The sequence below is a fragment of the Sinohyriopsis cumingii genome, chromosome 11 (genome assembly GCF_028554795.1).
Source record: "Sinohyriopsis cumingii isolate HCF-2022 chromosome 11, ASM2855479v2, whole genome shotgun sequence".
NCBI classification, from domain to species: Eukaryota; Metazoa; Mollusca; class Bivalvia; order Unionida; family Unionidae; genus Sinohyriopsis; species Sinohyriopsis cumingii.
In genome coordinates this window covers 52,675,041-52,698,886 of record NC_142971.1, presented here as the reverse complement: position 1 = coordinate 52,698,886, position 23,846 = coordinate 52,675,041, and the positions used below count along the sequence as shown (strand labels likewise).

The window sequence follows — 23,846 nt, the reverse complement described above, 5'->3', positions numbered from 1 at the left end:
TTGGATCTTTTTACTTGCATTCTGTCATGAAGTCAGAATTGTTATTCCTGTAGGTATTTGTGAAGTGCCATCTGGTGCCACTGTTCCCTCATGTACCTGTTACCATGGATTTACTAATGATGACTGCTCGGGCTGTTTGCCTCGGTTCAGGGGATCACAGTGTGATCAATGCCAGTCAGGTTACATTGGGTACAACACCACTTGCAGTGTACTCTGTCTCCATGGGTATTCCACTGAACTAGGTATGTAAATTTGGGCAACTCATAATTGTTGTTATGAGTTTATATAAGTTAATTTAATAATTGAAAGTAAATTATGCCATTGGTGGTTTATTGTTAAGTCTATTTATAATGAATATTTTGGGGAATTATTGGATCATCCTCCAGAACAATTAAGTCTGATGAATTCTTGTTTTTCCTTAATCATTTCTACAAACAGCTTAGGTTGAATGATATTATTACGCACTATGTTGTTCGCAAGGGATTGCTAGATAAAACAAGTTTGGATCGATGATATAATTATGTGCAAAGCTGATGAGAACTATCCCTTGGATAGTGCAAGATCTATTAATGATGTCCACATACCATTATATTGAAAATTGAAAAGAAAGAGTCAAATTGTTACAACTAAAATGCTGTCACAGATGTTTTTTAAACAGAAAACTGTAAATTGTGAACAAGATTCCTTTGGTGACAGTCATTCAAAAGATAACCTAGGAGTATTTTTAATCAATAAACGTATTTTGATCTTGTTTGATGTGTCTTGCTACATTGAAAGAAGAAAGTTGACAAGCATATAAGCCTAGAAATTTATTTCAATTAACAGAGTAATTGACATATGCTGTGCCTTTTCCAGATATCAAAGTCCAAGTTCATAACTTAAAGATTTGCTTATTGTAATTTTTTTACCAGACATCATAGTCGAACCTGTCAGGGAATTTTTCTGTAGTCTTGGTTCTAAATTTTTTCTTTAAAGGTGGTGACATCTGCGAGTGTTACAGAGATGGCTCAAATGGACACTGGGCTGGGGCAAGCTGTGGAGAGTGCGTGACTGGATGGAAACTCCCATCTTGCACGGAATGTGATGAAAGTAAGTTTTTCTTGCTTTAAGCTTTATCCAACCTTGCTACATCAATACCCCGACTCTCACCCAAAGGGAGGGACAAATATTGCTTTTGTGCTCCCATCTATTATGGCCATCATACTTACATTGTAAGCAAGATATCTGAAAAGCTATTAAGCCAAGCAAAACCAAAGTGGATGTTTAAATACCTCATTTGAATCCTAAGACCAGGTTCATTTCTGGTGACTGCTTATTTCAAGGTCACAGGGCAAAATCCAAAACAGATCACATCTAGTTGAACTTATTCTCTTGCTTTTATTCATTATATCACAGTGCATCATCTTATTATCAAAGCAAAGGAAGTGTTACCCTTGAGTACAACTGCACTGTCCTTTTCCATGTGAAAATGTACCCAACTTAGAATCATCTAACCTTTGACCTGCCATCACATAATGTACTTGTGAAGGTCTACACTGTTCCAATAGTATCACAGCAAAGACGGGGATTTTTTGTGATGGCAGATTTTAATCTACCCTGATTACACTTTTGTGGGCTTTACATATGTATGGATTATTGAATTTATACTAACAAATGTTTGCATAGGTGAATTGTTTTGGCAGTAGCCATTGAGCTTGTTCCTCCCCAACTCCACTAAAATGTGTCTGAATTAATTTTTATTAGTACTAATTCGGTAATCTCTTATGTACTTTACTTAAATCAGATGAAAGTATATAAGATGCTATTTTGTATACTTTGCTTGAAACATAAACTTAAACATAATGTTATACTTGAAATATAAACCTAAACATAATGTTATACCTGAAATATAAACCTAAACATAATGTTATACCTGAAATATAAACCTAAACATAATGTTATACCTGAAATATAAACCTAAACATAATGTTATACTTGAAATATAAACCTAAACATAATGTTATACCTGAAATATAAACCTAAACATAATGTTATACCTGAAATATAAACCTAAACATAATGTTATACCTGAAATATAAACCTAAACATAATGTTATACCTGAAATATAAATCTAAACATGTTATACCTGAAATATAAACCTAAACATAATGTTATACCTGAAACATTTAATCTTCATTTGAGTTGATTTAAAGACCTTGCCCATTTTAAAGTGAATCCCATTCATACTTCGTTAGTGATGCTATATAATAGCAGTGATAGAAGTGGAGTGTCGCTTTTCATGTTCGTAAAAATGCTAGTACTTGTTATAGATTTGCCATTAAAGTTTCTACATTTCTTTAAGGAATCATGCACTAATGTTATTTGTATATATATATTGTTGCAGATTTTGATGTAGAATATATGTGGTTTTGTTACAGAAACAATTCTAGATTGGATTAGATATGTTCCTTGGACCTTTCAAACAGAATTTCTACAAAATTGTGTGACTTCATTTTCTGTCTAAGAAATTGAAACGTAGTTTTTGCTTAGTTAATAACCATGCATACTTGTGAACCCCATGCATGCTTGTGAACCCCATGCATACTAAAGTGAACCCCAAGCATACTTGTGAACCCCATGCATACATGTGAAACCCCCAACTGAAATCTCCAGCATATGCCAAATTAATATTAAAAATTGATTTTTTTTCCTCTTTTTTTTCACACCTTGCTTTAGTTGTAGTATATGGTAGAATTGCCTGTGATCATTTGAGCTGAGTTATGCAGAGCAAGACAAGTTTAGTCACTAATTTCAAATTGCATGAAAATATTTAATGTTGCTTTGATTCTATTGGCAGGCTTGGTTGGGTTTGGTATTTGAAGCTTGTTGATATGGATTATACTATGTGTGATCAGAAGTAATTCAGAAAGGATTAAAGACCCTAATTGATTATGGCTGGATTACTAAAGGATTAAAGACCCTAATTGATTATGGCTGGATTACTAAAGGATTAAAGACCCTAATTGATTATGGCTGGATTAGTAAAGAGCTCAATCAGCATAAAACAATTAACATTACTTTAATTCTCTCTGCATGGTAGGTTCTGTTTCTGTGCTTTAAGTTGTTGAGATGGATGTGAAAATATACTCTGCAATCAAAAGTAATTGGGACAAGATTAAAGAGGTGAATTAATTATGTTTGAATTGTGAAAGAGCTCAAGTGGCATGGAAAAGGGTCTGTTTGGCTTCAGTGCTTAAAATTTGTCGCAATGTCTAAACATGCATTATCTTCCAGTGCTATAACAACAAAATCTTAGCAACCGTAATATCACATGAAATTTAATGACAGATGGAAACTGGAATTTCAGAGGATTAGAATCTGGTTCAGTGAACACGAATAAGCATTCTGTCCTCCCCAAAAAGCTGTTTTTAAAATTTACTACGGTGGCAAAAATGACATTATGTGTCATACAGAAACCCCATCTCATGCTAGCATATTAAACATAACAACAAATATGTCATCACTGAAATTCTTGTTTGCAGAAACTGCATCAAATGTGTGTGTGCGTGTATATATATATATATATATATATATATATATATATATATATATATATATATATATATATATATATATAAATATATATATGGCAAGACACTGTTTTATAGCTGAACATAATCTCTACTTATGGTGGCAGATAATTTTTCCGATCTAATCGAATAATGTTTCCTGCATGAAAACTACTCACATAATGACTCAAGCTTCAAGTCTCTTTTGAGATAAGAAAGTCAGAGACATGTGCCACAACAAAAAATTTACCATTTTCATTGAAAGTCCTTATTTGTTTTAAAGGCAAGACCATGTGCTAAATTTTGTATGTCTCCCAATTTGTCACTAGACCGATTTGTGTTTTGTCACATGTATGAGCTCTTATCCACATTGGTCATGATTGCACTGCTGTTGCATTAAACATTTTATCTAAAATATGAAATATCCCTAGTTTTATTACCCAGTCATAACTTGTTCTGACTGCCATATTTTCTGTATACAAAATAATACAGTGTCAGATGGTTGACAAGCGTTTGTGCAAATGTTTGGATTCAGTATGGCAATATTTGCATTCAGTATGGGACAATATGAAATAATAATAATGCAGAATAGACAGCAATTGGTTTAAAGTACCTAGTAAGATTAAATAAGGTATAAGTGTTATATTGCATACCTGATATCTTCATCACCAGAGAGGTTCTCTAGTGTTTTAATAAGAATATTAGCCAAACTAGAAAATGTAATCTTCCTTATTTAAATTGGATTTAATTTTCTTTATTGTTGCCACATTATTTGAAACATGACAGAAAATGCATGGTACAAAAAGTTTCTGTGTTGTAATGTACATTTCTGAAAATTCAGAACTTTAATTGCATTGTATGCTTATTCTTGTAGAGACTTCCCATTTGCTACAGAAACCTCTTTAGGAATGATCAAATAACTGATCCCAAGTAAAATCACTGAGTTAGCAAATTTATTGACTAATCTGTACATCTTACTGTTGACTTTTTGTGCTTGAAACTTGCACATTTTCAGATTTTGAACCAATTTTTAACAAATCTTTTATCTTCACATGTGCAGATTATGTTGGTCCTGGAAAATGCCACATTGAGTGTACTAAGGGGCAGGGTGTATATGGATTGTCCATGGATGGTGCTGAGGACAGTAAGGCCATTCAACCTGTGTTCCGCTGTGTGGAGAGAAACACCAGCTCACGGACATTCAAGGCCTGGTTTGGCTACATCAACAATAATACCAATAACGTCTACATATCTGCTGGGGCAGAGAATTATCTCAACATTGGAGGATTAGATGACCAGTTTTATCCTCCAACCAAATTCCGTCCAGGAACGGTTCTTTATGCTTTTTCTACAAGGTAATTTTAAATTTCTTGTTACTATGTCAGGGTTTATGTAAGGAGACCATTCAGACAAAACAGCCTGTTATTTCACTCAGTGCTGCAATAAAAGCAATACTGAATTCGCCTTTACTGAAGTTGATGCATCTCCCCCTCCCCTTATTTGCTGTAAAATACTTTGACATTCTTTGTAAAATATTATCACTTGTGCAAGTTTTTGTTTAAAGAGTAGTGTAGATATGACATATTCATGTGTTTGATCAACTTTTGCATCAATATAATGATCATTCTGTCTACAGTTGTGTTTCAGACCAGGAGACTTCTGTCAAAAATTTACTCAAAGCCTAAAGACTGACTGTTGTTGTTTTTGTTGTTGTTGTAAGGTTTAGCACGATTTTTCAGCACACAATAAGCTATACTAGGCAGCCAGTATTAAAGGTGGAGGAAGAACCCAGGAAATCCCAGGAAAGAACCGCTGACCCTTGAGAAGCTACTGGCAAACTTACTCACATACCCACATTGGCCAAATCTGAGACTCGAACCCACGCAGACAGAGGTGAGATAACAGTGATCCATAATGGAGAGCACTTTAGAGCACTCGGCCACTAGGGGCCCCAAAGACTGACTGAAAGTCAGTGCATTTACAGCCTGATAAAGAGCATATTATTATTCCATGGTGGTTTATAAATTGATTGCTAATAAAGGTAAACATGTTAATTACATATTTCTTCCTCTAAACTAGCAAATAACTTATACCTATAAATATTTGTCACTCATTTTAGCTAGTTAAACTGTTTGAGGTTATTTTCTGTTGCAAAGAAATCTTACAGACATTTTGCAGAATTAATCTAAGAAAAATGTAATATTTTCATACATTATTGAAACAAATTCTTGTTGAGTGTATAGACTTTCACCTGTGAGAAAGATAGTTTTCTTTAATGTGAGATCAGTTAGGCTTATTTGATGATGTGCCACCAGAGAAAATATTAGACTTTATAAATTAATGGGAGTAAATATTTACTTTATGTTTTATTTTATTCTAACATTTTGTCCTCTGGTGTATAGAGTTTCTGACCAATCTCATTCTCCTCCATCTCATTCATATATGTGTGGCACTAATTATCAAACTCATGGAGTAAATTTCCAGCTGGCAGTGGATTCTAACAAGAGCTTTTGCCAGTTTGATTCTTCTTGGTTACCTTTTTGTGCATCCTTTGCAAATGGCCCTGTTTGCTCAGTGGTAGTCTATTTCAGGTCAACTAATTCAGTCTGTAATGATAACAACCAAAGTAGTATTATTCCTTTGTTGGTGATGTAACAAATATTATCTTAAACCAGGTAAAAGCCACAGTCAGAAGTTATGGCACGTATGTATGCCAGTTACCATGCTTCACCACAGTAAGTGGCAAGTTGGATGTGGAGGATTTATTTCTTCTCATCAGTCATCTGGCAGTGATGGCTGTTGATACTGCTTTTCATTTCTGGAAGGATCAACTTAATGGGAGAGTAGTCCTTATCAATACTGGACTAAGTTGGTGGTGGTGACTGCCCTCCTGAAATGGAGGATGAAATCACCTGACCTATACATTCAGATTTGGAAATTTCAGCACTGGTGCTTCCAGCCAAAGATAACTATCCAGATCAGACACATTCCCAGCTGGCTCAATGCTCTGGCTAACTCAAAAATGTGCCAGACCCTTTCACAATGAGTGCATACCTGCCATATTCCCAGACATTTGTGGTGGTGGGTTTGAGACTAAAATTGTATTTTTTGTTGTGGAGGAGGCAGGGATGAGACCCCAGCAAAGCAACATCATCCTTTTGAGAATAAGCAGATACAACCTTCTCAAATTGTTTTCTATGTGATCTAGCTTCAGAGAGACAAGAATTAAAGTTAGTAGGTTCAGTGGTTGTGGCCCAGGTGGCCACCAGGCCCAGTTGTTTTCTGCACAACCTCTTCACAGGCCTGGGTTTGGCACTTTTGCTGGATTCACCAGAATTGTATATGTGATAAGAATTCATTATTTTTTCTACTTCATTTATGATCATCATGGTTTATATAACTATTGGTTGTGTGATCCTTATGTTAGGTGAGTGATTATCCATCATGTTGGGAATTCAGCCCATCTTCCTGCAAATGGTGAGTATGATAAGGTAGGATACTCAGCACTTCCTCCTCCTATTACCAATTCTCCTAATGTTGATGGGATCTGGGAATGCTTTTAAAGAAGAAAATCCTTTAGTAAATCCTTTTTCTCTGAGAATTCATATCAGATGTCATTGCTGTTAAACTGCACCACTAGGCAATGGTAAGGGGAGGTAATGGAAAAGAGTTTTTTCCCTTTGTCTTCATGGTATACAGATGGAAAGATGAATTTGATTTGTCTTTTTGGGACAGGTTGATTGGGAAAATAGCAGTTTGTTTCCTAATGTCATTGTGATCATGTAAGTATTATAATTTAACTCAAACATTGCTGTACATGGGTACATATTTTTGTGGTTAGTAATTTGAAGGAAAAAGGATAACAGACTGAGTGAAGATTTATATATCTGTATAAAAGAATATACAGCTCTTCACTTCACAAATGTTCAAGCAAATAGGCTGATTCCCTACTTCATTATTTAGGCTGACTAAGATCCATTGCTAACACTTAACATAAATATGGAGGTCTAAATTTAAAAAATAAAAAGTTCTTCAAAACCACTATTGAAACACAAAGCTCTTGATAATTTTGGATTAAGTGGGGGGGGGGGGGGAAACAATGACAGGAAGCCAAGCTTTTTCCTAACAAAATATCTGTCCTTTCCTTATGTAAACAACTTTGTCTAAATTGTGTTTCACATTCACAACTATACAATGTTGCTGACATAGTGGTCAGAGGGCAGAACATTTCCAAGCAAGCTCCCCTGTAGTTGCAAACCTGTCAGATCCTAAGGAATCTACTGAACTTTGTATTGGAGTAAGATACCATGTGAATTCTGTACCCATTTATCTGCCATTTAGTGTCCTCAAAAGGGGATAGCACTCTTGGCTGTCCTCAGCTCTGTTGTCCGTCTGATGCAGTTGCTTTCTTCCATCCATTCTATGTGCCCATACCACTGTAGTTTGTCTTCAAGAACCGTGTTGGTGATACAAGCTACTACAACAATTCAGCAGATATCTTCACTTCTTTTTCTCTCCATAAGTGAGATCCCAAGTGTTCAATATAGCATTCTCATTTCTGTTCTCTCTTAAAGTTCTTCATTTTCCCTCCTTAGCAACCAGCAGTTTCTGCCCCATATATCAGCACTGGTCTTGTCATTATTTTTTATACTTTTCCTTTAACTCGGTCTGGCATCTTCCGATCGATGACTACACCTGTTAAGAAATTGGAACCAATATATTCATTTTAATATTCAGCATTTGGTTATGTATATAAAACAATTTGTCTACCATACAAATGTAAAACTGCCATGTAACTGATCCTTTGGAGCAGACGTGTGTGGTAGATATACAGGGCTTAGTGTACACAAGATAAATATATGCTCAGATTTAGCAAAACTAACAACATTTACTCATTTTTGAGACTAAACTAAAATAAATCTAAGACATCCTTATGTGGCAGTTTGATGTAATCCTTGAGAAGTTGTGCTCAATTTTTTCAAAATTATGCCTGCTGTTTGTTCACTGCTATATTGTTTGCTACCTGGTGTGGTAGTGAAGATATGTAATCTAGGTCAGCCATGAAAGCTCTGATTTAGTAATGTGTTCTGTTTGCTCTGGATTAGAGAGTAATACTTTTGATCAACATAGTAAAAAATACAGTGAATCCTTTTTATATTCATGAAATGAATAATGTTTGAATCTGATATTTGTAATTACTTTCACATCATTATGTATTCAGGAATAGTGTCTAGAAGTAGATAAAGTGCATGTTTTAATGTTCCTGACATTATGTTGTATATTATCATTAATAAATAGCAACTATCGTTATTACAGCGTATCGTTATTATTATTATTATATGCTTCATAAACTGGATGATATTTAATTGTTAAACTTATTTGCTCAAACGTTTCTCAGGTGTTTACAGATATTTTGAAATTTCAGATAATTATAATCAAGTTTGAGTGAATATTTATTGTAAATGAAGATAATATTGCACTTTGGGAAGTAAGAATGATACAAACTGAATAATTTTTTATTTTTTATTATAGGACCCAGGTTATTGCATTAATGCAGAGTTTTAAAGTTCATGATATTTTGCCTACAAATTAATGATAATGATAATGATACTCCATTGTTCATCATCTTTTCTAAATATTTTTTCAGCACTATAAATAGTATATTTTTAAATTAAACAAACACATGAGTGATCCTTATTGGTACATACCAGGGTGGGGGTGGTTCGGTCATTTTTAAATATCAGCATTGGTCATATTTCATTCTGATTATAGCTGACCCAAAAAAGTGACCCACAAATAATAATGAATTGACAGCACATGAAAACTGCAAACAATGAGAACACTTCAGCTGTAAAATGCTTTTAATTAGAAGACATGAGAACTTGAAAGGACTGGATATGGTTATTTAGCTTACGAATATTAGAATAGAAGATTCATATAGAAAAATTTAAAAAAAAAAAATAGAATTTAATCATCCTAATCAGGTATACAAGGTAAGATACTTTTGACAGAATATGGTTATTTTTTATGGTAAATTGAACAGAAATATTGGTAAATGTGTTTTCTTTCAAGACTTAAAAAGTTTTTGTTTTGTTTTCATCTGACTTGTCAAACCTTTACTTTTACAGTTCTCTGCCAGATGGCACACCTGTTTCATGGTTTGTTTCCTCCACAAAAGCCAACCTCTATCATATAACCGCAGTGGATGAAACCAAGATGTGCCAAACAACACCTGTAGTGGTAGGTTCTTGAATTATAGATAATGAGTGCAAAAAACATTTGAAGTGATAGGCTCACGATTTATTGACAAGGTGTGCACAGAAATATCTGAAATGGTTGCTTCTTGATTTATTATTGGGGATGTACAGAAACAGCTGAAAGGGGTGGTTCTTGATTTATTGACAAGGGGTACATAGAAACACCTAAGTTATTTTGTTATTGATTTATCTTAAATAATTATTATGCTCCTACTGCTTGTTGCAGGGGCATCTTGATTTGGTCAGATACGTCCATTTGTGTTTGTCTTTTCATCCATTTGTCGCCTTAAGATACTTGTTGGCAAGAATGCATAGAAGCTACTTAGCACAAATGAAATGTTTCCTCACATATCTTTATTCTTAGATATCTTGATTTAGTTTTTAAGCAATTTCAGGAAAATTGTTTCAGTTTTTGTATGCATTTTAAAACTTTTTTTAGAAACAAAACTTGTTAGCATAATTAGACAAGAAACACTCATGTTGGACAAATTAAATTTTTCAGAACAATTTTTATTTAAATTTAGATTATTTGTTTAGATTTTCAGATCACTAAATTTATTTTTTCATATTATTTTCATTTCTAACTTGGTCTTTTGGGTCTGAAGTAGGAGCATACATGTTAGGTAAATGCACATCTAGTTATTTTGTTTTTTGTATCTTTGAAAAAAATTGTTGTCTACGATAGCCTGACAAGATCATTGTCTTCAGAAGTATGTTCTTTTTAGTTTTTCCTTTTCCTTTTCATTAAAACAGTGGGAAAAAAATACAAATTGAGACGATTTTCATATTTGAATATACATGTTTATTTCTGAGTATCCAGCTATTAAACAGGTATTGGAGATTTCCAATATGACTTTTTAATGCCCCCACTATTAAATAATATATAATTGTTAGGTCTTCAAAGACTGTGTACATACAACACCATTGGTTTGCTAAAATAATTTTATTTATGCATTAATGTTTTCGGACACAGTTGTAATTCTACAATGATAATACAAGAGATACATAATAATATTGGTTTCAGAAAGGGGAAGAATGGCTTCTTCATGATCGGAAACAGCCTTAGGCAGTCACATCACTGATACCGATATAATGAATAGGATTTGCTTAAAACTATAACACTCACTTGTAGAGAAAAAAGTCTCAGTTAAAAAATTATTAAAAGAATATGAATCCATTCATTAAAAGATTAAACATTGGAAGGGAAAGCTTTATACTGACAATTTTTGACAATTCTTTTTTAATGTTAATAATCCTAAAACCTACACCCAGTCACATACTGGTCACATATATAGGATTTAGTTTCAATGGACAATAATGTTAAATGTAAAAAATAATCTCCCTCATTGAATTTGTTTTTTATATTATTAATATTTTATTAGCATTGGAATGTAATTTAGTTTGCTATTAGTCATTTATAAAGTGCCAGACCATGCAAAATGGAATCATTGGTTCTGTTGGTAGTATTTAGAAATGATCTTCTGCTCTCTCACCTGGGACTGCTCTAGTAGTTTAAGTGGTTAGAGCATCCACTTTGGATGCAGGAGGTTTTGAGTTAGAACCCTGGCCAAGTCATACCAAAGACTTACAAAAATGGTACTAGTAGCTGCCTTGCTTGGCACACAACATTAAAAGGTTGGTTGGCCTAGGTGCCAGGATGATGTGACTGGGTGGGACATCATGCTCTATGTCTGCGGCATGATGCCCCAGTGCTAGACATCACACTCTCCCACCTGGAACATAAATACACTTCTGTTATAAATATCTGGAACATTACAGTCATGGTCCTATCATATATATATTTATACCAGTTTTCCTTGTTGGAAGATGATGGTAAGAAAAACGCATGTTTTATTATTTTGCTTCTCATATGAAGCTGTGTTTTTCAGTATAATTGTTGATTTTGATTACTTGATATTTTGTTTGATTTGAGATGGTGATTGAATATATTTTATATTTTATATTAAATAATTAATTACATGTCAGAAAATAATTAATTACATGTATGTTTTTCTGTCAGAAAATATGCAGAAATTGATAGCTTGGATCATACAGCAAAAAAAAAAAAAAAATTTTATACAGTCCATTATCTTTCAGTAGCCTAAAAACAAATTACTGATTTCCAAGCTCACATATAGTTTATGAACTTGAAAATTGGAAAATGATTTATATATGCCAAGTCTCAAGAAATAATGGATTGCAAGTTAAGTTTTTACATTTCTTTAATGTACACGTATACATTTTTTTTTACAAAAAATCATCTTTGGACAGAAGTAGTAAACTGTTACAGGAATACTTCAATCCAAGCAAGCTTTTGGAATTGTCATATGAAGAGTGAAAAGGTTTCACTTTTAATTCTAATTTGTCATAACTGTATTATTAATAATATGAAACTTATTAAAATACTAAATTTAATGAGAACCAAATTTGGACATCATTAGGTGATTGATGTGAGAAAGGCCCAGTTTGGTAAAAGGTCTTGATGTGAGAAAGGCCCAGTTTGGTAAAAGGTCTTGATGTGAGAAAGGCCCAGTTTGGTAAAAGGTCTTGATGTGAGAAAGGCCCAGTTTGGTAAAAGGTCTTGATGTGAGAAAGGCCCAGTTTGGTAAAAGGTCTTGATGTGAGAAAGGCCCAGTTTGGTAAAAGGTCTTGATGTGAGAAAGGCCCAGTTTGGTAAAAGGTCTTGCATTTTGCTTCTATGTGTATCTCTTCGACTTTGTCCTTTGGGAATAGTGACTAGAACAAACTTTCTTTGGTAGGATTCCTCATCAGAGATTGAATACTGTAAATGCCTGCCAGGCTACTGGGGTTCCAAGTGCCAAAATGTGTGTGAGGGAGGAGTTGCAACACCCTGCTATGGGAAGGGATCCTGTGACCCAGTTACTGGGCACTGCACATGTTATGCATCTGCTGACCAGACAACTAACTGTAGAACATGCCTACCAGGCTGGATTGGAGCTGATTGCTCAGTAGTAGTGATGCCAGTTGTCCAAATGTCAGGATTCTACCAGGCCCGATGTTATCACAGTGGACATTTTGTAACCTATGATGGAGCAATGTACAGCTTCCAGCGTTCAGGGGAATACCTGCTTACAAGTGTACAGTTGGCTTCAGAACATGTGCTAGATGTGCATATATTACAGGTAAGATGAATGAAAAAAATATAATTAATTGATTGTAGTGCTAGTAGATATTGTTCTACATGTCCATAGTTTTAAGCTAGTGTTTGCAATTATACATACTGACGTTAAATAAAGATTATATCAGAATTTTATCTTGAGTTCAGGATCACTGTTTACACCAATTTTTAGTGCTGTGTCCCTACATCATGACCCCTGTGCACACACTGTATCATGATGTGTGTTTTTTTAATTCTTTTTCGATAACTCCAACAATGTCTTAAGTTTTTCCATGGTGCAAAAAATATTTTTTTTATATAGATATAAGTATAATTAAGAACTTATATTTATTGATCTGTCTTGACACTAAAACAGTCAATACTTTTAGATGGTGATTCATTTCAGTTAAAACCACAAATCTGGAAGTTGAAATACTCAATGTTTGTTCAGTTGTCTATCACATTTGAGGCGCTCCAGGTGGCTGATTAGTCTAAGGTCCTCGGTGGCTGATTGGTCTATGGCATTAACTTTTGCAAACCACTCACATATCTCACCTCTGTCCATGAGTCCAGTTCTCAGCTTGACCAGCATGGGTGTGTGAGAACACTTGCCAATAGCTTACTGTTGGTCAATCATTTTTCTTGGGGTCTTCCTTGGTTCCTCTTCACCAGATATACTAGCCTCCATGTATAGGCAGTAATTTGCTGAAAAATGGCATTAAACTCCACAAAACCAAAAGCAAACTGTCATGTGTGAGTGCAGTGATATTGTCAACCATCAGTGTAACATAATTTTAAGATTCAATTAATGACCAAAGAGAATTTGATTCATTAGGAAGAAATTAGCATAAATATATAATTTAGCATTTTTCAATGAATTATTAGTTTAAATAGAAAAGTAATTTAGAGAAAAAGGAAATCATTATATTTTGTAAATCACTGGTAGCTTATAAATGAAGACTAAAGTTAAACAGTGGCTGCACTGTTGATATCCACCTGGGCAAGCTTGAGTCAGCTGCCTCAGTATGTCTTTGGTTAAAGCATTTGGCACCCATTATGATATTGCCAATAGTATGTTAAAAGTGCCTTTGAAACCAACAACAGTAAACCAGACTAATGTTAAATGAGTGCAAGATCTCAAATTAAAAAGAGTTGCTGGCTTTCTTTAGGTAAACCAGATATCTGAACATGTCAATGTTTTGATGGTTTACCTGAGCAATTGACACAAATTATGTTACATTTTTACTGATTCATTGTCAACTTTCATACAGTTTACTGTTTCAGAATGGAATGTTTTGAAAATATCTGCACTCACTGTAGGTATTTGATATAACCAGTTAAATGCAGCATTTAAGTCCATAAGTTGTGGTGCAGAACATTTAAGTCCATATATTGTGGTACAGAACATTTAAGTCCATATATTGTGGTGCAGAACTTTTAAGTCCATATCTTGTGGTGCAGAACTTTTATGTAAATATTTGGGTTAGTCAAAGGGCCTTCATTTACTTTCTCAGTTTTCATTTCACAAGCACTTGTTGAAGACTGGACAAATTAAAGCAATGAACAATTCAGGAAAGTGATGTTGAACAAATTATAGTTTAATGTAGTTGGGACTTAATATTTATGTAACTAGTAATAATTAAATAAATTTTGTCAAGTTGACATTTGTCACATTATCACTTCTTTGACTACAATTTTATCAACAGTTAAGGTTTTGGTTAAAGCGTTTTCATTGCATCGTTTGGAAGATTTTGTTCGTATTTGGAATAAATAATTATGAAACCAAAACAGTTGCCCTTGTAACCTAGGAGTCAGGGTCATTGCTTCTGTAATCTAGGTGTCAGGGTCACAGTCATAGAAATTGTTCTTAAAGTTTTTGGTGAAAGTTTTAATTTACTTATATTTCTTAAACCCATTGGATGGATTTTGTCTGTGCATGGGATGAACCATTACATAGCTAAACCAATTCATTCTGTAGCATGCTTACTTGTCTCTTTGACCTTGAGTTAAGATCCCTGTCAAAGAAAAGTTAATTGACGTTTTGGTTTAATGAATTCAAGTATGTATTTCCTAAATAGTTTGACTCATAGTCTTCATACTTTGTGTGAATCAGTGCAAATCCAAGACAATTAATTGTGTAGCCGGCTCATTTCCCAGCTTTGACATTGGGGTCAAACTCAGTCATAGAAAATATGTGCTAAGGTGTGGGTTAATGTTTCCTGTTTTGTTTATGTTACTAAACACCTTTAACGTATTTTTCTCATTCTAAGGATTAACCATTATGAAGCTAAGACAATTCATTTTGCAATATGCCCACTTAAACCTATTTATTTTTGGAGTAATGACACTCATTTTGTAGCAATTTGATTGAAATATTGACATTCAGGCGCTAGTTTTCATCTTTACATATTTTCCCTCTCTTTTACAGGTAGAACTCTCCAATTATGAAGGTACTATTGGAACCAGTGCCATTGGAATATCAGCTGGTTCCAATAACTTGATCATCACTACAAGCGGATCATCAGTGTTTGGCAATGGAACAACCTACTATAATGGCAATGAAATTGTAATTGGTTCTGCTTATGCCTTCAGCAGTGGAGTATACTGCTCCAGAGTGTCAGTGACACAGATCAGAGTTGAAGCATCAGGCAGATTAATCATTGACATCTTCGTGTATGAGAGTCATCTAGACATCCATGTCCAGGCTATAGAATCACTTTGTGGATCGGCCAGAGGCCTGCTGAGCTTCTGTAACTCAGATCCTATTGATGACTTCCAGACTGCCTCTGGTAGCATCCTGACATCCAACATTGATGGCAACCTCACACAATCTTCTATTCATTCAGCTTTTGGTCCATCTTGGCTTGTCCAGACATCCCTTTTCCTGTTTCATGGTTTCCTGAGTACGCCCCAAGGTGCAGGTTTCTGTATTTATACAAATGGAAGCCATGCCATCAGTGATACTCTCTATACATTTGTGGAGTCCGACATCACTGTGGAAATCAAGTTCAAAGTAGATGAAAGTCCAAAGACCTGTGGAACTATCTGGTCTTACAAAAACAGTGTCAGCTTTAGTATCTTTTTGTGTGGCACCCAGCTAAAGGTTGGATACAATACATCCTTCATCACACTAGGTGTTATCACAGTGAATCCAGGCATGTGGTACCAGATGACAGTCGTATGGACCGAGCAAGATAGAAGAATCACTGTCTATTTAGTGAAACAGGATGGTTCATACACCAACAATTTCATCAAGTTTGACTTTACATCTCACTCCCCACTAGTGCCAGGCGGAACATTTATATTAGGACAGTTTGCGCCATTTACCTGGAATTTTAATGGATATCTGGATGAATTACGTATTTGGAAGAAACCACTAACCGTAACTGAAATAATTACTAGGTCTTTTGTATACATTCAGTCCACAGAGCTAGGATTGTCTAACATTTGGAGACTAAATGAAGGGACTGGCCATTTTTCTGTAGACCCAGTAACAGGACTGAAGCTAAGCTGGCTCTCAAGCCCCTGGATACACCCTCAGTGGGTTATGGCTGACTACAAACTCACATTCCCAGATCTTAGTGTGTACAATCCATACTCTCTGTATTTGAATCCATTAGATTCTATTCAGTCACAGTGCTTTAGCTTCATTTATTCATTATATTTCAATACAACATGCAGTTACCTTGGCAATTATGTGCAGACTATGTTCTATCAGCAATGTCTTTCCAATGCAATGTGGGGGAACAGTATACAGGCCAGTATGGAGATCATTGTGGCTTATGCAGATTTCTGTGTTCCAAATAGATTGTCTCAGGCCTGGCCAGCCCAACACTTCTGTGATCAGTTTACCACAAGAATGTTCCCTGGATGGATTGGTAGTTCATGTAATGTCTCATGCCAATCAGGTTTTGATTCCTCATCTGGAGTTTGCCATTGCGCTGAAGGGTATTATGGACCTGCCTGTGCAAGCCTGTGTCCAGTCTCCAGGGAGGCCCCATGTGGAGGAGGAACATGCAGTTCTACAGATGGTTCCTGCATATGTTCATCTGACAGGTTTGATGTCAACACCAGCTGTGCTCAGTGTGTGTCAGGCCTGTATGGTGTGGATTGCAGTGTCTCAGTCATCACCTTCCCAGGAAGTGCCACCACGAAATCATGTAGAATGTTTGGCAATGGACATGTCATCACTCCTGATGGTTTAGGTAAGCAAACCCTTCTTGATATACTGATTTTGCATCTTTCCTGCAATTGCTATTATTACTAATTCCAAATAATCATTTTATTTCCAGTTCTTTCTTAATTTTACAGTCAATCTCAAATGAGAATGTCCCATGTTCTCAGCACTTTACAGGATTATCAGTTCTGGGAAATAATCTGGGTTATTGATATGGAGATGATAGCAGCATATTTTACTAATCAAACAAATAAACCCTCCCCTAATTAGTAAGGTAAAAGTTAACATTAGTTTTGATTTTTGATTTGTCATTATGCATACATTGCACTCATACTTTTTTCATCCCCATTGCTGATTTTCATTATAAAGGTGACTAAGTAGCAGTTACATTATTGCCAATGATATCATTAGATTGGATGAGGGTAGATCTACAGTAACTCTCCGATGAAAAAGTCAAAGGTCCATGCTAAGATAATGGCTAGTAAGAAATAGAGATGGGTTGTTAATTTCATTAAGATTCCTTACTTTATCAGCAAAATTAGCCAAGAATAATTTGTTGGTCTTTTCTGAGTAGCAGAAGGGGCTGATTACCTAATTGTGGATGCTGAATTAAAATATTCATACCAATTGATTATCTACACCACTTTTGTTATTTTCATGCATTTATGCCAGTTCACTAGCTTTATCTACACATTATTAGTAGCAAATGTGTAGGTATACATTGCCTACCATTTTCATGGATAAAAGATATTATTATGCTACTTTAAGTAAATCTAAAACTAATAAATGTTTCATGTACTAAAATTAATTGGCTAACACAGAGCCCTTATTCTGGTCACAACAAGTTTAATTAAGATAATAATGGATTAGTGGTTTGGAAAATTGGAGAAAAAAAAAGAGAAATATTAAAAATGGTGAGCACCTCTTTTCAGGTTATACTCTAAGTCGAAGAGGTGAATTTGTACTGGCATATTCCAGCATGGTTAAGGTGTATGTGAGGCAAGCATCTTGTGGTGGTGAGACCAGCAGCTGTACCAAGCAAGTCTGGATTGGGTTTGGCTCTCAGAATCTTACTATTTGCACCCCATCATCAAAGGATGAGACAGTTGTTAGGCCTGTGTTAATCCACAACGGTATCGAGGTCACATTTGAAGGAAGCTACCAATTGACAATTGATGTCACATTAGAGTGGTCAGGTCTGAATGAATTGAGTGTGCTTCTTCATGATTCCACCATAACAGTAACATCCATGGTAACTTCCTATCAGAGGTATCTGGACACCAAAGTAACCTATAACCAACCCACATGCAGTTCGGGTCTTGAGGGTCTGTGCGGAAACTGTGATGGGAATCTTGACAATGACATCAGGATCAACTTTACAACCACAGTCAGCTTGACTCAAGTCTCATCAACCGTCATCAATGTGGACTTCACCAACTATTGGAGCATACTAAAATATGACTCAACCGCATTTGTGTACACAATTGATGGTGTGACTGAGCCTAGAGACATAGACTCAGGTGGTCATAGTTTGTACTTCAATGGATCTGGAACCTACACCTCCCAGCTTCCATCATCTGTTATTGCTGAGAACAGTGATTTTACAATAGAAATTAAAGTCAAACCATCCAGCAGCCATGGTTTAATACTAGGATACCAGTCAGAAATCCCTTTCATGGTATATCTCAACACAACCTTGCATATACTGTCAGGATCAACATTTATTGACACGGGTTTCATAATCCACGATGGTCTTTGGCATCACCTCAGCTTTGTGTACAATAATTTGACACAAACTCTGACAACTTACGTTTTCAATGGATCAGAGAATGTATTCAGCTACGAGGAAAGTATAAACAGTACAGTGCTTTCATCCAATGGCCTGATCAGACTTGGGGCCTGGCTCGAAAACCCTCCAATAAATGTAGGCACATATGTTGGTGAGATAGATGAATTGCGATTATGGAATATTGCGCTTGCCCAATACCAACTTGAACTAACATCGGTAGCACCAGTGAATTCAGATTTTGAAAATCTCACAGCTCAATGGTCTTTTGACACTGGGCTAGATACCATTGCAGCTGATGTGATTTCTGGTCAATACATGGTTGTCCCACAGACTGACATCAAATGGGTCATTTCCGACATTTTTCCTCAGGTAGGTTCAACAAAGGAAAACACCTTTGTTGAATATATACCTGATGATGTAAAGACACAATGTAAAGAAATTATCAACAATCCAGAACTCTTTAGTGCTTGTGGAGGACTTCATTCTACTGAATTCTTCTATCAGACCTGTTTGCAAGATATGACGACATATCCTGACAGTGACTCCTATGTAAATTCTCTGTTGAATTATGTTCAGGTCTGTATTGATATAATTGCTCCACCACAGCCCTTCCCTCCAGCAGATATGTGTAATGACCCTTACAGCCCACATTTCCAAACTGTATGTTCTTCAACGCAGTGTAGCAAGTTTGCATACCTTGTTACTTATGGAGTATGTCAGTGCTATGATGGTTACTGGGGACCAAAGTGTGAAAACTCTTGTCCTGGAGGTTTCACCAGTCCATGCAACAGAAATGGCTTCTGTGATGATTTGACTGGAAACTGCCATTGCCTCCCAACCTTTGATACATCATCAAACTGCAGCACATGTCTTGCCAGTTGGACAGGAGTTGGATGTGACATGCTCATTCCAGATATACCAGCAAATGAATCTCAGGCTAGAGAAAATCTGACTGGAGCAATTTTCAGTTTTGGCCACATCATCAGCTTCCAAGGTTTGAAATTCACATTAACACATCCAGGAGAGTTCTTTATCATAAGAAGAAACACTCAAAATTCATTCCAGATGCAGGCCAGAATGGTTTACTGTTACAAGAATGCCATTTGTTTATCTGCTTTGGAATTCAAGTATAGTTCCGAGACCATCTTAATAAGAGGAGCATATACTCTTACAGGGGAGTCAGTCATCTGGATCAATGGGCAGCGCCACTATTTCAGTGAGAGTCTTGTGTACAATATGACATACTTCACCATCTGGCGTTCATCTGTTTCATTGTATGAAATAAGAGGCAACTTCCAACAGTACTTCTATGCCAGAATAAGAGTGTTGGGCCATCATCTGAGTATAGTTGTGGACATTGAAAGATCACTCTGTGAAGGGCAAAACTACCTGCTGGGTGGCACAGAGCCTATAACAAACATCTCACAAATTCATACCTTCAGCACAGGCTGGTTTATCGATGAATATTACAGTGGGTTCACGTGTCTATATAAAAATGAACCTAGAAATTCCACAATGGCTGGACATGCATTGCTTTTCAATCATAGTAGAATCTCAACAGATGTTCTACTGGACATTATCAATGGTGAGAAAGATATGAGCATAGAATTGTTTGTAAAACCACATAATAACCTTGGAATAATTTTCACCTACAGTCAGCAAAGCACTCTTTGTTTATTCTTGAATTCAACTCTTCAAGTACAGGCAGGAAGCACTGTCTATGACACCAACTTCACACTTGCTGTTGAACGTTGGAACCAAATTACTCTTGTTTGGAAGCGGATTTCCTTCCAGTTGACAGTTTATATGGCTACAGAAGATGGACTTACCTATAAATCATTCATACTTCCAAACTCAAGTGCATTAAGCAGAGATGGCATTTTGACATTTGGAACTTGGCAGCCACCATTCAACTCCATGAGCACTATTTCACAGCCATCTGTTGGAAGCTTTGTTGGTCAAATAGATGAAGTAAGAATCTGGCACACCACCATGTCCCTCTCTGATGTAGTCAAGAACCAGATGAAACTAGCTGATATCGAAACTGAAGAGAAAATTGTGGCCTATTGGAGATTTGATGAAGGAGAGGGGTCTGTTGTGTATGACTTGAAAGGAGACCATAACATCTATCTTGAAAGGTACACATGGACAAAAGCTCCAGTGGAGTGGTGCATATCAGATATCTCGTTCAAATTAGAAATTATTCCACCAGTGCATATCAGCTCTAATTCCACCAAGCAACTTGAGGCAGAAGAGAAATGCAAGTCCATCATTTATGAAGCAATGAATCAGTCATTTAACAGCAGTGTGGATCCTGCTACACTTAATTTCTTCTATGTCTCTTGTACTAGTGATGTGGCATCAAGTGGCAAGATTGATATTTCCCTTATTTCAGCCATGCTTCTTGCAGATCTCATTGACGTTCACCAATATACTTCTTTATGGCCAGGCAAAGAGCTGTGTAAATTTTTCAGTCCTAACATTTTCCCTCTATGGTCAGGACCCAGTTGTAACCTAGAGTATAGGTTCCCAGACTTCTTATCGGGTGCTTTCACATGTAGAAAAGGATACTGGGGACCATCCTGTATAAACATCTGTCCTGGAGGTACACTGAATCCATGCAGCAACAATGGCTACTGTAACCAGACTACAGGAGTGTGTGAGTGCAGCCTCAATTGGCAAGGAGAGAAATGTAATATTTGTTCAGATGGATGGACAGGAGAATTTTGCTCAGTTGCATTACAGTCATTAATAGGCAGCCAATCGTACTTCTGCTCTCTTACTAGCAATGGACATTTATCAACTTTGGATGGGGCAAATGTTCAGTTCCCTGACAATGGAATATTTAACCTGTACACATTAGGATCTGAAGTGGAAATGCAAATCATGAAGGGTCCATGTTTCAAACTGCAAAGTTGCATCTTGTCTGTAGCAATCAGAATACAAAATTTCACCCTAGTCATTGATAGTCATGTCCATTGGATGCTAACATCTAATGGGAATCAATTAATTGTAACGGATGTCACATACACTTTGGCTGACTACAAGATAGTAAAATTGGATCAGTATATGTATAAAATCCAGGGACCAAAGTTTCAGATGAGAATCAGTGTTATGGAAGGTTACCTGAATATATGGATGACAGTGTCTTCATTATCTTGCCCCAGTATCAGTGGCCTTTTTGGTGTTTGTGCACAGAGAAGTCATAACTGTGCTCATGATGATTATTCCTGTCAGATTCAGGCCATTGGAATTGCCTCACTCTCACGAAATGTGATGCTTACATCAAAAATACTACATGATTACTATAGTCATTTTATTCTGGACCAGAAAATCAGCTTGTTCAAAACAACAGTTATTTCAACATCTGGATACTCTGTTTCCATTAATGGTGGATTCATTGTTTCCAAACCATTTGGGGAGGATTCTGTCTTCACACATGCTAAGATTACTTTGGAAATGAGAGTTAAGGTTGGTAATAATACAACTGGTGGCACGGTTATTTCATATGCCTATGAGAAAGTGTTTGCTGTGACCATTATAAATAACTTCTTCCACATTCAGTTTGGTGCAGACATATACAATACATCAATTCATGTAGTGAAAGAGTCATGGAGCAACATTGCTTTGATCTACAACCGTGAAGCAGGCATCCTGGTATTCCATTACATCCATAGTCATACTGTCACCATTTACAGAGTCCTGAATATTGGAAATGATTGTCTACCAGCAGATGGGACTTTAGCAATAGGAAGCTGGCAGCTTTCGTTTGGTGTTTTGGGTACAAAGCCAGAAGGCAGGGTTGTAATGGAAGTGGACAGGCTTCTGATCTGGAACAGACTTCTGACTCCAGCAGAAATTATTGTCAACTGGAAGATCATGATACAGAACTATGTCAGCAATTTGAAGCTTGCATGGAACTTTGATGAAGGTTTTGGCAGGATAACATCAGACTATGTGAGTAAAGTTCAGTTAACACTCAGTTTCTCAGGATGTAGTTGGATGAAGTCCGATGTTAGCATAAATGAAACTGGAGAGCCAACAATGTCTATCACAAACAACAACCCAGTGACCAGTTTAGATGCCAGATGTGAATATATCTTTGGGATTAGTAATGATAGTGGAATGGTGACAGTTATGCAATATTACTATTTAGGATGCAGACAAGATACAGCCTTGGCAGATGATAAAGATTTCAGTCTGGACACAATTCTGTCATTAGCTGATATGGCTCAGTTCAGGGCACAACTTGAAGTCACTCCAGCCAAGGAACTCTGCAGTTACTTTGAGAGTCGTCATTTCCCAATATGGACTGGAATTAACTGTGATAAGAAATGTGTATTTGGGACATATGATATAAACATTCCCAAGGATGACACTACTGATTATTGCATTTGTAATTCTGGTTTCTGTGGTGTGACTTGTGATGAGCAGTGTCCTGGAGGTTCTAGCAACCCTTGTAGCCAGCATGGGAAGTGCCACATGAGGACTGGAGTGTGCAGTTGTGAGTTTAACTGGAATGGGGATGAAAAGTGTGGATCCTGTACACCTGGATACAGTGGGGAATACTGTCAACTGCAGCAGAATAACATCCTCAATAAAACAACCTGTGTGGCCAGTGGAGATGGAAGTCTCCTTGACTTCCAGGGAATCACCAGATGGCTTGGATCAGGTGGGAACTTAATTGAACCAGGAATTTACACTCTAATTCAGACAGAAGGCCTCAATGTGATGGTAGGTTGAGTTTTGCTTACTATTCATGAGAGTAGAAATCCGTTGTTAATAGTGCTTAATTTATATTAAAAGTTATAGTTACATTAGTAGGCACTTTTGTTCTCTGCACAAATGAGTGTGTTGCAATATATATATATATATATATATATATATATATAGTGTTGCACAAGTTAATTGTTACCCCTAATTAGTAATATACTGAAATGTGGTCATATTTATTGG

At 36.1% G+C, this 23,846-nt stretch overlaps 1 protein-coding gene across 1 annotated transcript in view; it reads left to right on the top strand.

Annotated features, from left to right (window-relative positions):
• Positions 1 to 23,846, top strand: part of LOC149788458 (uncharacterized) — a 208,030-nt gene that overhangs the window by 163,537 nt on the left and 20,647 nt on the right. Inside the window, exons 76-82 of the mRNA XM_089973518.1 lie at positions 54 to 242; positions 976 to 1,089; positions 4,610 to 4,904; positions 9,678 to 9,789; positions 12,566 to 12,949; positions 15,353 to 17,129; positions 18,034 to 23,624. Coding sequence (XP_089829644.1) covers positions 54 to 242; positions 976 to 1,089; positions 4,610 to 4,904; positions 9,678 to 9,789; positions 12,566 to 12,949; positions 15,353 to 17,129; positions 18,034 to 23,624 — 8,462 coding nt within the window. The remainder of the gene's footprint in view (positions 1 to 53; positions 243 to 975; positions 1,090 to 4,609; positions 4,905 to 9,677; positions 9,790 to 12,565; positions 12,950 to 15,352; positions 17,130 to 18,033; positions 23,625 to 23,846) is intronic.